This window comes from Lacerta agilis, chromosome 2 (genome assembly GCF_009819535.1).
Source record: "Lacerta agilis isolate rLacAgi1 chromosome 2, rLacAgi1.pri, whole genome shotgun sequence".
In the NCBI taxonomy this organism is placed as follows: Eukaryota; Metazoa; Chordata; class Lepidosauria; order Squamata; family Lacertidae; genus Lacerta; species Lacerta agilis.
Window position 1 is genome coordinate 8,648,552 of NC_046313.1, and position 15,050 is coordinate 8,663,601.

At 43.5% G+C, this 15,050-nt stretch overlaps 1 protein-coding gene across 1 annotated transcript in view; it reads left to right on the top strand.

Moving 5' to 3' along the window:
- The first annotated feature begins 509 nt into the window (after window positions 1–509).
- Window positions 510–15,050, top strand: part of VDR (vitamin D receptor) — a 76,923-nt gene continuing 62,382 nt past the window's right edge. Inside the window, exons 1-2 of the mRNA XM_033138478.1 lie at window positions 510–578; window positions 10,786–10,879. Of these exons, the coding sequence (XP_032994369.1) occupies window positions 10,870–10,879 (10 nt within the window). The 5' untranslated portion in view covers window positions 510–578; window positions 10,786–10,869. The remainder of the gene's footprint in view (window positions 579–10,785; window positions 10,880–15,050) is intronic.

Sequence of the window (15,050 nt, forward strand, 5' to 3'; positions counted from 1 at the left end):
AGCAACCCAGGCCACAGCCCGATTCATATTTCCCTGGGAGTAAGTGCTTTTTGGACTGGCTGGGACTCAAGACATATAGATATTATTAGGCTTGCGCCGTGAGAAGGGGGAGAGACGACCAACAGCCTCCCCTATACCTCACGACGCGCCCATCACCTCACACAACCTGGGTGAGAGTCTGAGGGCGAAGAACCACGTGACTCCCCTCGGCGGCAGGACGTGCGAGGCGTAAGCGACGTGAACAGAGAGCCGAGGAGGAAGGACAAGGAGTCGGGACCGGCCCGCTTCACGAGGGCGGGGAAGTGGGCGGGGCGAAGGCGGGCGCGTGAGCTCCCCCCCCCCCGCTCCACGCGAGTGAGGGAGCGGGCAGCGGGCGGGTTTAGAACCCGGTGTGCCTCGGAAAGTTATTGGGACGCGCGGAAGAGCCTCGCTTCCCCATTGGGCGAGGTCCGGGGAATTTCGAGGAGGAGGCGGGCCCAGGGGTGTGTGGTTTCCAGTCAATAGGGGCGGTTGCTGGAATGGGGTTTTCGGGAGGCGTGGCGCGCGAGTGAGTGGCAGAGCCGGGACAGGGAGCGAAGGTACGGAGCGAGCGTGTGAGGGCGCGCGCGCGTGTGTGAGGGATTTGGTGGGTGTTCGTGAGGGTGCCGTGACAGGAGGGCAGGGAGGGGAGGAGACGACGCGCAGGTCCCCAACGTGAGTGGGGAAAGCGCCCGAGGCTGAAAGGAAGGAAAGAAGTTGGGGACTGTGACTGGGTGTGTGAAGAAAAGTGAATATGACTAAGGGGGGGGGGGAGGGGAGGAAAGTTGGGTGACTCGGGGTGGGGTGGGGTGGGGTGGGAGAAGGGGGAAGTGAGGGGTTTATATCTCCCCGTATGAATTATTTTCTTTTAAAATATGTACAAATCACTTTTCTTAAGGACCATTCCTTATACAGTAAAGTATCCGAACTGGTACACTAACTTGTTCCAAATGGTTCGCACTTAATATCGAGCTCTGCTAGGTACTATGTGAGGTAAAACTGAAGGAAAATATAATTATTTCCCCCCCCCCAAAAAAAACTGCTGTGTGTTTCTGAACCTACGGAGGTTGTCTCCTCTCCCCTGCTCTGCTGAATGGCTTTTTATTGGTTTGTGGACACTATCCCTACGCCTTATAAGCCAAACACCTAAAAATACAAAGTTCTAAACTTAGGTACTGTGGGATATACCGTAATTCCAAATAAACAGAACGGGAACCTGGAACACAGTAAACTGAACTGAGACGCTTTGGCACGTGTATTCCTGGATGTACTTTGTGTGTGTAGGTGCAAGGAGGATGTGGTGGGTGCATGCGTCAGTTAAGAGTTTTGCAAGTGTGTTTTACCTCTCTGCTTGTTTTGTGATCAGCTGCTATAAAGCGTGGTTAGATCACACCCACACCATTCATTTAAAGCAGTCTTATACCACTTTAGCACATTTTCCCTGGGGAAACCCAACCAGATGGGCAGCGTATAAATAATTTATTGTTATTGTTATTGTTATTATCATCCCCGAAAGATGCTGAGAACTGTAGTTAAAGCTGCTTAGAGTTGTAGCTTTGTAGAGTTACCTCCTCACAACTTTCAGCATCCTTAACAAACTACAGTTCCCAATTCTTTGGGGGAAGCCATGACTGCCGAAAGCGGTATACTACTGCTTTAAATGTATGGTGTGGATGTGGCCTATGACTATAGATTTAATTATCCACATATCACACAGTGAACACAGGCCAAGAATCTGTCTGTGATCACTTGTGATGATCATGTCTTCCTGAACACTCTGGTGCTGTAATGTGTAAACAAGACTTTTTAGAGCTTTCCTCCATAAAAGTGTGATTACTTGGAGGACAGAATTGAATTAAACTAGAGATGACTTGTATAATAAGTACACATGGGCAAAGAATTCCTGCATTGCAGGGAGTTGGACTAGATAACCCTCCTGGTCCCTTCCAATTTGACAATTCCATGATTCTATGAGTCTATGATTACCCTGGCTTGGCTTTCCCTACCTTTTAAAAACAGTTGTTTGGGACCCGGTTTGCTGAATAAATATTTGTACATGAACTAAACAGAAGTTTAGAGATGGCTACTTGAGATATCATTTTGTGCACAGTCCAGCCTAAGTGCTACAGCAGCATCAAATCTCTAATCCTACCTACCCTGGCTCTGTGCCAGCATCACTGACAGTAGAGAGCTCTTAATGTCTGCATAGCACATGCTGTTCAGGTTAGTGTCTGAACCCATTGACCCCATGTTAGCAGTTCCATACAAACATCTGATTTGTGGATTTAGGCAGTGCTTAATTTTGAAAATGAAGTTGAATTCTTTAACACACACACACACAACCTCAAAATCCCAGATGTATGGAACATTTGTTCCTCTGTACATTTATTATTATTTCCTCGTGTTTATATTCTACCCTTCATGGAGCTCATCTCATTCCTGGATGGGGGTGTCCTCTTTATTTGCAGAGCAAGGTTCAGCTGAGAAAAAGCAAGCAGCCTGAGGTTACCCAGTGACCTTCGCAGCTCAAGCTAGGATTTTCAGTCCCCAATTCAAGTATATGCCAATGTCACTGTCTTCTTTATCATGGTTTCATCTTCATAGTTTAGCCTTGGCAAGTCTAGTTAAGTCCTGGAGTTAGGTCGCTTGCCACTGCTAAAGAATGCAGTAAGAGAACAATGCCTTATTAATACTTTAAAAGTCCATTCCCTGATTTCTTCCTGCTCACTAATCACTCCTTGCTTAGTTCAGATCTGTGCTGTTTAATTTTCCTACTTAGTTTGAGCCGAGACTTGACTATATCTACACTGTAGTTAGGATGGATCGCATCCTTGTGTACCATTCTGGCAGGAGTGCCATGGGAGAATCATATCACTCAAGGTAATACAGTCGTACCTTGGATCCCAAACACCTTTCGAGTCAAATGTTTTGGCTCCCAGATGCCGCAAACCTGGAAGTGAGTGTTCTGGTTTGCGAATGTTCTTTGGAACCCGAATGTCCAGTGCGACTTCTGCAGCTTCTGATTGGCTGCAGGAGCTTCCTGCAGCCAATCGGAGGCCGCACCTTGGTTTCCAAAAGTTTTGGAAGTCAAACGGACTTTCGGAACGGATTCCATTCGACTTCCGAGGTACCACTGTATATAAATAGAGCCTCTTACAGCATCTTCATAAAGGAATCTGGACTTCTGCTCTTCATTTTTTGTCCAGCCCTATGTTTCCCAAACACCTGTTTGCCAGGTAATGGAGCTGGAGAAACTGTTGACATTGGGGAGGCAGGAGACTGTGTAAGTTTGCTATTTGCCCATTCTCTCCCATGATTGCTATAGCCAAGTACTTTCCCCTCAAGTCAAATTTTTGGTTTGAGCCTCTTTAAAGGGAACAGTGGATGTGAAAGAGTAGGTCCACTCTTTTAATTCTTTTGCTATATTTCATTTTCCTGTGGAGTACTTGCTTTATATATTTGTACAAAACATATTTTCATCATGTGCTTGCTGTACTTCTCATTCTGTGGGTTGTCTAAATAATAAAAGTTCTGAAAACTAGCTTAGCCTAGTGAGAGCCGCCTCGTTGCTCCACTATTAACTTGTTTGGTGGCCTTGGAAGGTTTCATTGCTTCTGCTTAAACATTCCTCATAGATCCAGTTACAGGTAGGTAGCTGTGTTGGTCTGCCATAGTCAAAACAAAATAAAAAAATAAAAAATTCCTTCCAGTAGCACCTTAGAAACCAACTAAGTTTGTTCTTGGTATGAGCTTTCGTGTGCATGCACATGAAAGCTCATACCAAGAACAAATTTGGTTGGTCTCTAAGGTGCTACTGGAAGGAATTTTTTATTTTTATTTTATTTTATTCCTCATAGAGTTTTCAGGAAGATGAACAACTAATTATTTTACATACTTTAGAAATAGTGGTTACTTCAGTAAAAAGAAAATTAATCCCAGTTTTTAAATTTTATGTAGTTTCTATACTTAGATAGAAAACCAACTATTATTAATGCATTGGCTACAGTCTAGCAGACTTTCTATACATGCAAAGACTTGCACATGCACAGCAAGTCTAACTTTTCCCAATAGCAACCTTTCTCAAGACACATTACATGCTGCTCTCAACAGGGGAGAGTCCAGTTGTGTCGGGGTCCTGCTTGGAAGCTTCTCATAGACATCTAGTTGGCCACTGTGGAAACAGGAGGTTGCACTAGATGGTCCATTGGCCTGATCCAGCAGTCCCTTCTTATGTTCTTAACTCTTCCCTCTTTATAATTCCTGTGCTTAAAAATAAAGGTGAGGAGGCTGTTGCTTGTAGAAGCAAGGCACATGCCATGCTTTATGCCTGGTCATATTGCTTCTAGGCTGGGCAGTTCTCCCTTACTGTAGGCCAGTGTTCTGATAATTATACCCAGAAAATATTTTGACGGGTTTCATACATTCATATGCTTTATGAATGTTGGTTTGCTTCATTGGTTAAGAACATGAGCTCTTAGCTAGACATCTGTAGTACTAATGTCATCTTGGTCCTGCTGCTGTTTCTCAAGGTGTATGGAGACTTGTATAACATTGACAGTAAGTGCACTGTGGAAGCAAGCAGACCACAATAAGCACACATACAGCCTTCCCTGGTTGAAGAGAAACCTGTTCTGCCTCTAGCAGAAACTAGATTTGCACAGCATCAATTGGCCAGCTCTGGTGTTATTCACTAAGTCACATTCCCCCCTCCCTTCTCGGAGCAGGGATTTGAGGGCCGTTGTGTCAATCGCAATGAAGCTGTTTAAAAAGCTTTTTTTAAGGTAAAAAACATAAAATACTGAACAAAAAATAGAACAGATAAACACAGAAGGTATTTGAAAACAAAGCAGACAGTTTTTTCTGAAGCATGGGGCAGCGGGTGGGGAACAGTGTTGGATCCAGAAGCTTTTATATGTGTTTTTACAGGGGTGGAAGGTGCAGAGCCCACACCCATTCCTGTTTCAAGGCATTTTTGCCTTGGACTTAGTCCCCATCTGTAAATATTATGGAGATAACCTAATATCCTTACAGTGTTGTAAGGATCAGAGATTACTGTATGTGGAGCCTAGTGAGAAGAGATGGAAGTGTTATTTAAATAATAAGTATTATCAGATTTCTCCAGTTGGGAGTTGGGTGCTGTCATAAAGTCATATCTGAAAGAATAATAGCATTTATATAGCATTTTAGGGTGTTCAAGGCACTTAGTGAACTTCTTGTAAATTTTTACTACAAAAAAACCCTGTGAGGTATTATTGCATAACACAGGTGGGGTGGGGGGCTGAGGCTGAGAAAAGAACTTGCCTAAACCCTTTGTAAGGGTAGCCAACATGGTGCCCTCCAGATGTTGTTGGACTCCTCTCTCCATCACTCTCAGCCAGTGTGGCCAGTGGTCAAGAATTATGGGAGTTGTAGTCTACCAACACCTGTCTGAAGGGCACCATGTTGGCTACTCCACCCTAGTGAGTTCATGGTGAAAAAAGATTCAAAATAGGGATTTTCTGATTCGTAACCTAGTCTATGATGCACAGCTCTGAAATACACACAATTCCTGTAGCTCAAGATACCCTAGAGGATTTTAAAAGGTTTTAGGCTTTGTAACAGGCAGCCAGGGTAAGTTTCCCTTCCTCTTTTAATGCAGGGTGGAGTAGGTATGAGCCTTAGGTGCCAAGTAATGGGCAGAGGAGATAGATGGCAGTTGACTATGTGTCCTTTCATGCTGCTGCCTGGGATGTGTGTATAAAGGGCAAGGCATCTCTGTGGTTTGTTTGGTATGTCTCTGGTGAAATGAGAGCGTGGAGTTTCTGTAGAAGATTTTGTGAGCAGAGTACTCTGCTTATTATGGGTAAGGAAAGCAGCATCCTTTCCCTTCTCTCTGGATTCCCTTTCTCATCTTTCTAGGCTGTATCAGAGATCCTATAGAATGAAGCCCAAATTTCATAGAAATTAGTTTTTTGGGTTAGAGATGTTCCCAGTTTTTTCTTTGTTCTGTGGCGTTCCTCCCACGCTATATATCGGCTAGTGACTCATCTTCCTTTACAGGATTGGTTGCAACAGCAACTTGTTCAGGGAAATAAAAACAAAAAGCCACTTCATTTTCTACTGAAAGAGACTTGTTTTAGCATTCAGCTTTATTTTGGAGTGTCTTCAAAATTGTGGGAAATTTGCCGCCCACAGAACAGACAGGGTTGCCACTTAAATTCAGTGTGTATGTCAGCTTGGCCTCTGGTCTTGAATTTCAGGGCTAAAGTTTCAGAACAGCTTGGGCACTTAAAATTATATGCTGGCACCTCGGAGTCTTGACACTTTTTTCTAGCTGTGTATAGGCCTGTCTCTTCGGAATGTGAAATAGAGTAAACAAGGACAGCAAGAAATATAATGCATCTTGGTTTGGAAAGAAAAATAAAAAACTCCCACAAAAAACCAAACCTGCTTCTACATTTTAGCTGCTTCCCTCCTGTCCTACCCCCAGTTTTCTGCAAACTGATGGAATTATTGCTATCTGCAAGTTAAAGTTAACTTTAATGGAAATAATTAGAGCATTATTTCTCATTTGAAGGTGGCCCTTGTGTTTGAATTGGGTGGAGATCAGGAGCTGGAGGCTCCAGCTGCTTAACCAGAGGCAAGAGAAATTTATGGAAAGGATGACAGCTATTATCATGACTTGCTGGAAGTCCATTTTGGAGATGGACCCCTCTCCCTGTGGTCATCCTGTAAGGTAGACTAGAGCAATATGATCTTCATCCATGTTGAAATTTTCAATTTTCCCCTGGCTATAAAACAGGGAAACCCTCTCTATAGATTCCAGTAAGCACCTGCAGCTTCTGAAGGTCCTGGAGCAGCAGAAGGTCCTCTGCATCCACCTGGCATCCATGGACATTCCACTGCATAAGTCTGTTAAATGTATTCCTGGGTCACTGTCCTTTCTCTGCATCAGGGATAGGGATCTTGTGCCTCTCCAGATGCTGTGGACTCTAACTCCCACCATCCCCATTACCTCTCTTGACATTAGCCATGCTAACTGGGTCTGATAGGAGTTGGGAATCTGACAGCATCTGGAAGGCCACAGGTTCCCCTTTCTTGCAGTTTTATGTATCCATTTGTGGCTCATAAAATGTGATGGGGGTCTGTGCAAATTGTCCAAGCCCATTTCCTAATCAATGTATGACATAGCATTCGCTCTGCCGGTCTATGCTCTGTTGGGACTCTTTTGAACTGTGGGACTTGGCTCTCAGTATCAGTGTAATTCAGCGCTTTGGTCCTGTTGACGTGCATAGGATTGTGTTCAGTATTTTCTCTTTTGCCATCCCCTGTACTGTCTCTGCTCACATATCAAAGATGCCAAATGAGTGTCAGGTGGCCAGGGCTTCTGCTTATGAATCTTGAAGCAACCAACAGACTAAAACCCCTGGAAAGCCACTGTGGAACAAGGTAGATTATATTAGATTAGGTGGACTATTGGTCTGAGTCTGTGCAAGGCAGTGTTTATATGCTCATATTGGAAACTCAGTACTGTGGAATTTGAGTCATTGTCATTCTATTGTGTTTTATTGTGGGTTGGGGGAAAAACATTTTGATTATCAATATTTTCCTATTTCAGGTGTACTTATTAAAATGTCAATGAGCAGGATATTATCAGCAGGCTTGGGAACTGTCTGTCCTTGTAAGAATGGAGAGAGGAATTATTTGTCTGAAATATAAATGGTGAGATAAAGAGAGAACAAAAGTCCAACCAGATAAGACAGGGCAAAGACTGTTGTAGGTTTTTTGCTTTTGTTTTTTAAATCTACTTTGATGCATCATTCTAACCTGGAGTTGCTTTATGACATGCATAGTGACTGAGAATAGAAGCTGGACAAACCTGGCTTGGGAATTCAGCATCTCTGGATGTTTTGGGTCAATTTGAGAATACTGCCCAGGTGCTCAGTTGAAAATACGTACCTGATAGTTGGGAAACCATGTCTTTTGGAATTATACAGCTGTGCCATGTCCATTTTCAGCTTGAAATTGGTGTGTATTGATCATTATCGTACGCTAGCCCTGGAGTATTAGTTATGGTCAGAAAAAAGATACATAAATTATTTGACCCGAGAAAGAGCAAAGGTGCTGTTCCTTGTTAAAAATAAATAAATCCATTAACGATCTCCATGTACAGAAAGTTTTCTGCTTATATAATGGTTGGTATCTGGAAGGCTTCCAGAGCTAAATAAAAATATGGTAAAAGGTTAGTCCCCCATTTCAGTAGCAAAAAACAGAAAAAGTTTTCAAGAAGTGAGAAATGGACACACACACCACATTACTGATCTTTCTCTGTTTTCTATGCAGATTTATATATTTTTGTGTTGTTCATGTTCTCTATAATGAGAAAGGACCAATTGCAGGGGTGGGGAACCTCCAGCCCATGGGTCAGTGTTGGCTTACCAGGTGGTCCAATTTGGCCTGTGAAGCCATTTCCCCAAACTTCAACTGGCTGATGTTATCTGATGGGTGGGGAAGGGAGATTTCATGCTGCCTGGTGCTCCTTTGCCAGCCACATTAAATGTGCAGGCCCCATTCCCTCCCTGCAAGTCAGCTGAGATATGGGCAGGACTGCTCACCTATCAGTCACCTGATGTCATGATGACACCAGATGATTAGCAGGTGGATGACTGTGCCCATCTAAGTTGACCCATAGGGTAAGGGGAGAGAAAAATCTGGCATGCTGGGCCAAAAATATGCCCCACTCCTGCCCTGTTGCAAGAAGGCTGCAATGTTTTTATGGCATCTGTCAAATGGGTGAGGTGACAGATGCCATAAAAACATTGCTGCCTTCTTGTAACATGGCAGGAGTGGGGCATATTTTTGGCCCAGCATGCCAGATTTTTCTCGTCTCATAATGATAATTTAAGATTTAATCCATCAAGTAATGTGTTTTGAGAAGTTCCACTTTCTCTGATTGTGGTTTTTGGTGTCCTGGTTTTATAACCACATAGGATCATAAGGCTGAGTTTTTAGATGTGTGATGTTCGACTAAAGTGGCTGTCTCTCGGGGATAAGATCAAAGGAGGGAACTATCCAAAGAAATTGGAAGGCTTCACGCAAGAAAGAGCTCGTTTTTGAGCTTTCCATACTTGTTTTCTTTGACTTGCATATGAACTCAAATTTAACACTTTTTCAGAGTCTGTAGACCCATTGACTTAATATGTGATTATAAGAGTTCATGACTTCAATTGTTTATTTTGCAGTGTTGTTCAAACCAGTAGCATACTGCCTGTTTCAGTAAACACTGAAACTTGTTGATATCACAAATGAGCACAGGTAGGAGAGGGGCTAGATGCAAATGCTTTGCTTGCAGATGGTCCCAGATGGTTCCAGGTTCAACCCCCAATTTAAAATACATCAGGTAGCAGGTGCTGGGAAAGACTCCATGCCTGAGGTCCCGGAGAGCCTGGTGTCCATCAGAATAGTCTAAAACCCCTCTGACCTGGTATAAGCAGTTTCTTACGTTCCTATCTACAAAACATTCAAATTTAACCAATGCTTAAACTCATCATGCAGTGTAGATTCCTTGAGCTTCTTTGAACAAGTCCTGAATCTAGAACTAAAACAACAACAAAAGAAACCACTGCTGTCATTCTTTGCTCTTAGATAGGCTTTCATTAGTATTTGTCTGAATTTACTGTGATGTTGCTGCTGTTTTTAAAGCACTCTGCTTTTCTTTGAATTTTAGTGCCGCTTCGGTGTTGCCTGCTTGATGTCAGTTGTCAAGCTGCCATAGGGAATTCTCAAGCTCCTTGTTAGCTTAGGAGAGGGGTGGGAAACCTGTGGCCTTCCAAATGTTGTGTTGGATACTAACAGTAATATCTGCCCCAGCCAGCATTGGCTCCAACCAGCATAGCCTATGGTCCAGGATGTTGGGAGTTGTATTCCAGCAACATCTGGAGCGCCACAGGTTCCCTACACCTGGCTTAAGGTAGTCCCATAAAGTAGGAAGGAGACCATTGCTCTAATCCAGTGAGGGTGATGAACATCCAGGAGCACAGTTTTTATCCTTGGCTTCATTCTCTTTTGCCAGATTGCTATTTCCATCACCTGAGGCTGGGTGTTCAGTGCCCGTTGTTGGGTTGTGACTCTGTATACAGTGGCTATCAGGATTCCTTTGTGACTCTGTAAGCCATTGCACTGAAGATGAAAGTATGGATGGATACCTTGCTTTTAAGCGAGTGCCCTGAAGGTAAAAGGGCTGCTGGGCGCAGCCCACTAGCCTTCCACAATTTTGAGCTAATATGTTGGAAGCCCTTGGCCTTGTGAGGATTAGAGCAATTGGCTCCCTTTGTCTCCCCTGTCTTCACCCCTGGGGTAAGGGTGACTGGTGCCAGTGCCCTTCTTCCCCAGCCAACACTGTCAATGTTGTCAGACGCTACCATTGTTCTGGTGCATGCACACCTTAATCTATTGCTACACATGAGGATCTTTTGATCAGGGTCATTGTGTTCCAGTGATACACCACAGAAATGAGAGAATGCACTATTTAGATGAACGAAATACATAGTACCCTTCATAAGCCTCTCATGGTTTAGGTTTATGTACTATATATATGTAATATGCTTAATTTTAAACTATTAAATGCCACAGGTTTAGAAATTGAACTGGACCTATGTTGAAGAACACTCTCCCCCACGCCCACTTCCACTGTTATTAATGATACTTGTTCACCTTAGTTCTCTAATGGTAAGTGTAATACAGAAACCCTGATGAAATAAATGCTTAATCTTTATTTCTTTGTTCTAGAGCTTGCCCGCCTTGAATAACAACACTAGCTCAGATTGGAAGCTGCCAAGAGGCTCACTGCATCTCTTCTCCAAAAAAATTTAAATGGACATAGGTAAGAAGCTTGTTGTTTATGTTTTTTTTTTTATTCCAGTAGACTAATACAGTATTGTTGTAGTTTCAAAAACACTTCTAGATTCCCCGCCCCAAATGTCTTCTTTGTTTAACATGGCAGCCTCAATTTTTTGTTCTGCTTTGGGCTTTTTCATACAACTATGTAAAATAATTGTGTAAACTGCATCCATGTAATGTTCCTTAATCTAGGCAGAGGAATATGAAGGAATGCTTGTGTGGTTTGGCTGTAACCTTTTTAGTATTGATGGATCAGAGTGATATTTACGACGTGTTCTTTGGCTTCAAACTGGTATAAGAAAATGAATGTCTTATAAAAAGATAGGTTGTATTTTTTTTTGAATAACATTTGTGTTTTATTCGTCTATGTGCCTTTCCACTGATTGTCTCTGAGGCAGCTCACATAAGGATGTTTTATAAGCAGCAAATGCTCTCTGTCTTATATCCCTTTGAGACTGTTTACTAGTTACTGTATATTCTGGCGTATAAGACTACTTTTTAATCCAGGAAAATCTTCTCAAAAGTCGGGGGTCGTCTTATACGCCGAGTGGAGAATCTGCAGTCGAGTATATCTCAAACCCTATATTTTAACTGGAAAAGTTGGGGGGTCGTCTTATACGCCCAGTCGTCTTATACGCTGGAAAATACGGTAGCTCTCATGGTTTGTGTTCAGTATTTAGTTTTCAATTTTACATAAGCAACTCATGGATCTGGGACTTTAAGTAAAGCACTTCTCATTGCCCCTTAGCAGTCAGCTGTAAGGGTCAAGGATTTATAAGTTTTCTGTCACAATTTTATTTCACCCTTCTTTCAAGGAACTCTCAAGGATATGGGATTATTTGGTTGTTTTCAGGTTACGTGGAGACACATAGGATTCATTACTGAGTGAGAATTGAATTTGGGATTCCTATTTTCAAACCCATTGTTTTTATCAATGTGACATCAGTTGAGGCTGTGATATACAAGTCTTTTGTGCCTGGAAACCAGGCAAGCCTCCCTGGAGGGAAAATCCACAACTGTGACACCACAGCCCCCCAAAAGCCCTCTCTTGGCTCAGTTCCAGCCTCCTCTCATCTGATAGGGGTTTCTGGGAGAGGGCCTCAGATAGGTTGATGTGGACGAAAACAGTGCCTGACAGTATTTGGATCCCAAACTGTGTAGGGCTTTCAAGGCTGGCACAAACACTTTGAATGGTGCTCAGAAATGGGTTGGATGCCAGTGAAGCTTTCTTTTGGTTATATATCTTCCCAATGATTAAAGCCTATTGGGTGCATTCTGAATTTTTCCATGTATAAGACTAGGTTTCCCCCCTAAAAAATGTCAAAAATTAGAGGGTGTCTTATACATGGATACATCTCCCCTCATTTTCTTAAATCTGAGTCCCCCAAAATAGGGGGTGTTTTATGCATGGGGGCATCTTATAGATGGAAAAATAGGTAACTTAAGCTTTTGGGCAGCCTTCAAGGGTAGGCATACATACAATGCATTGCAGCCGTCTGTTCTGTTAATTATTGGTGAATGTGAACAACTGTGTCCAGCCATCTCTGTTGAGGAGGAATGACAGCTGGCACACCAAGCTGAACTGGTGAAAAGGTGCTTTGTGCCATTGATGCCACTTGCGTTTCTGGCAGCAAATCTAGATTAAAGAGCAACATAAAACTGAGGAGCTGATGCTTTTGGTTTGGGGGTTACAGTTCCATTCAGAACATTTTGAACACCATCTTCCTTATAGAACTCACTAGCTGACCCGGCCACGCGTTGCTGTGGCTTATTGTGTGAAAGTTAGAAACGCGTTTCTTGTGTTTGTAAGCGTGCATCCTGACGTGTGCTTTCACGTTGATCTGCTGTTTCCTCAGTATGCATTTGAGTCATTGTTGTTTATTTCGTGATGAACGGAGTTTGTTTTGTAATTACACGTTGTGTTGTTTTTGTTGCGCGAGTACGACTACCTATGTTTCAGGTATTAAAGGAGATTGATGAAGCTGAGAAAGGAGAAGGAAAGTAAAAAAAAAAAGACATGAAAAAATGGCAAAGAGGGTGATACATTTTTTTCATAAAATCACATTTATACCTGTGAAAGGTGTGCTATCTGTACAATGTAAGTAATTCAAGATGGCGCCCACCACTCTCCCTCAGGCTTTCTTGCCGCCGGCATCTTATCTCCTTGCAGACCATCTCCCTCCGACTCGGCCCTGGCCCCACTCGTCCCCTCAGCCCCGCGCCTTAGACCTACTCCCCGTGCGCTGCGCGCCACCCTGCCACCTCTTCCCTTCCTGGATGGTGAGCTGCGGCCGCCTAGGCCCCGGAGTAGGGCCTCATGGCCCACTCGTGTAGGACGGAGGCCAGCGCCGCGGGCTACTTGCAGCCTTCTCGGGGGCTGTATGTCGGCGGGCACCGAAGTATGGTCCCGTGCGGCGTAAGGGGCTAACTGGGGCCTGTCCCATGGTGCTTACCTCGCGTTGCGGCGGCGGCCTCCACGGCGGTGTGTGGCGAAGCCTGGTCCCGCGTGGGGTAAGGGTGTAGCTGGGGCCTCTCCCGTGTGGAACCGCTCAAGCTCCCCAGGCCAGGCCAGGTCGCCGTCAGCATGTGAAAGGCGGCGCTTCTGCCACCTGAGCCACCTGCTCTTCACGCCAGGAGCCGAGCCGGGCTGACCAGGCGGAGGAGGAGAAGGAACCAGACGAAGTGGAAGGGCGGCGGGTCTCTGGCAGCCCTTCCCGCTGCAGTCGCCGCTTCTGCCGCTGCCTCCAGCGCCTCCTCCGTTCGAGCTCCACGGTAAAATTGCGCGCCGGGCCAGGCCCAGACTTGCTCAACTCGGCGCTGGGGAGCGGAGGGGTGGTGATGTAGAGGGGGAAGGTGTGGGGTGTGGAGGTAAAATGAGATGTGTGGTCTTTGACGTCCACTGTAGGGTGCTTTTTTTTTGCACAAAATCACGTTTTGCCATCTATACAATGTAAGCACGTACAAACACTCCCATATGGCCATGGAACGTTGTGTCCAAATTTGAACGGAATCGGTCAAGCGGTTACAGAAAAGAGTGATCGGTCACAAACATCCACCTTTTACATTTATATATATATATAGATAATTACAAATTTCACTGGGCGGTTTGCAACACTGTCTTAGTTGTCATATTAATAATTGTGTTGGTCTGTTGTCTGTCACAAAAAGCAGCACCCTCAAGTTATGCCATGTGCAGAATCTTCACATTCTAAACATTTTATTGGTATGTTTCTGCACCTTATCTATCTATCTGCATACTGGCTAGTATTGCTCCTTTCCTGGCACTCATTTATTCTGGGACTATAAATGCACAAACCTTTTTTATCTGTTAAGAACTAAAAATAGCATACTTGTAGTTTGGACTGTAATTATGCTTTTTTCAATTGCTCACATGGGATAAGATTTATTTTTATAGTATATAATCTGTCTTCCTTTAAATTTTTTTTAAAAGTTCACAATGTTGTACTCATTTCACTGTTGGTAGTAGAATACAATCGCTGAATAGGTCTTGAGCCCAAATTTTTTTTTTTTGCTATGTGTAACATAGCCTTGAACAAAGGACTTCATGTGTCTCTTTGGACCCCCCCCCTCCCCTGCCCCATGCTTATGTGTCAGTCTTGGGAGTTTCTAGTTATATAACAGTAATTCTCAGTGTTTGGATTGTTTGTCAATGAGTTCTTGGATGCTAACAAATACTAGCAAACCTTTCACTTGTCTTTCCTACAACTGCAAAAGCTTATTTTAGTACCTGCAATCTTTCCTTCCCTAAAGTTACATATGGGTAATGGATTTCATTTGCTTTTAAAGGGTTAGGCAATTTTTCTCCAGATTGTGTTATCAGAAGAGACAATGAAGGGACACACAGGTTGCAAATAATGGCTTTTGGGTTTGAGTGTCACCCACCCCTTTTAGGTACAGGTTTTATAGCTGATAATACAAAAAAAATATTATTACATAAACAAACTTTAACATTACTTTTCAAAGAGGAAAGTGAAAAAGCATGCTAATAGAAGCTGGCAGAGCAATCCCATGCAAACCTGAATAAAAAATTATTTATTCAGATGAGTACGCTTGTGCTGGCATTGCAAGCTGCTTTACAAAAGATAGAGTGCACAGAAGTCATAAACTTGCATGTGTAAATTTTTGGGGGATGT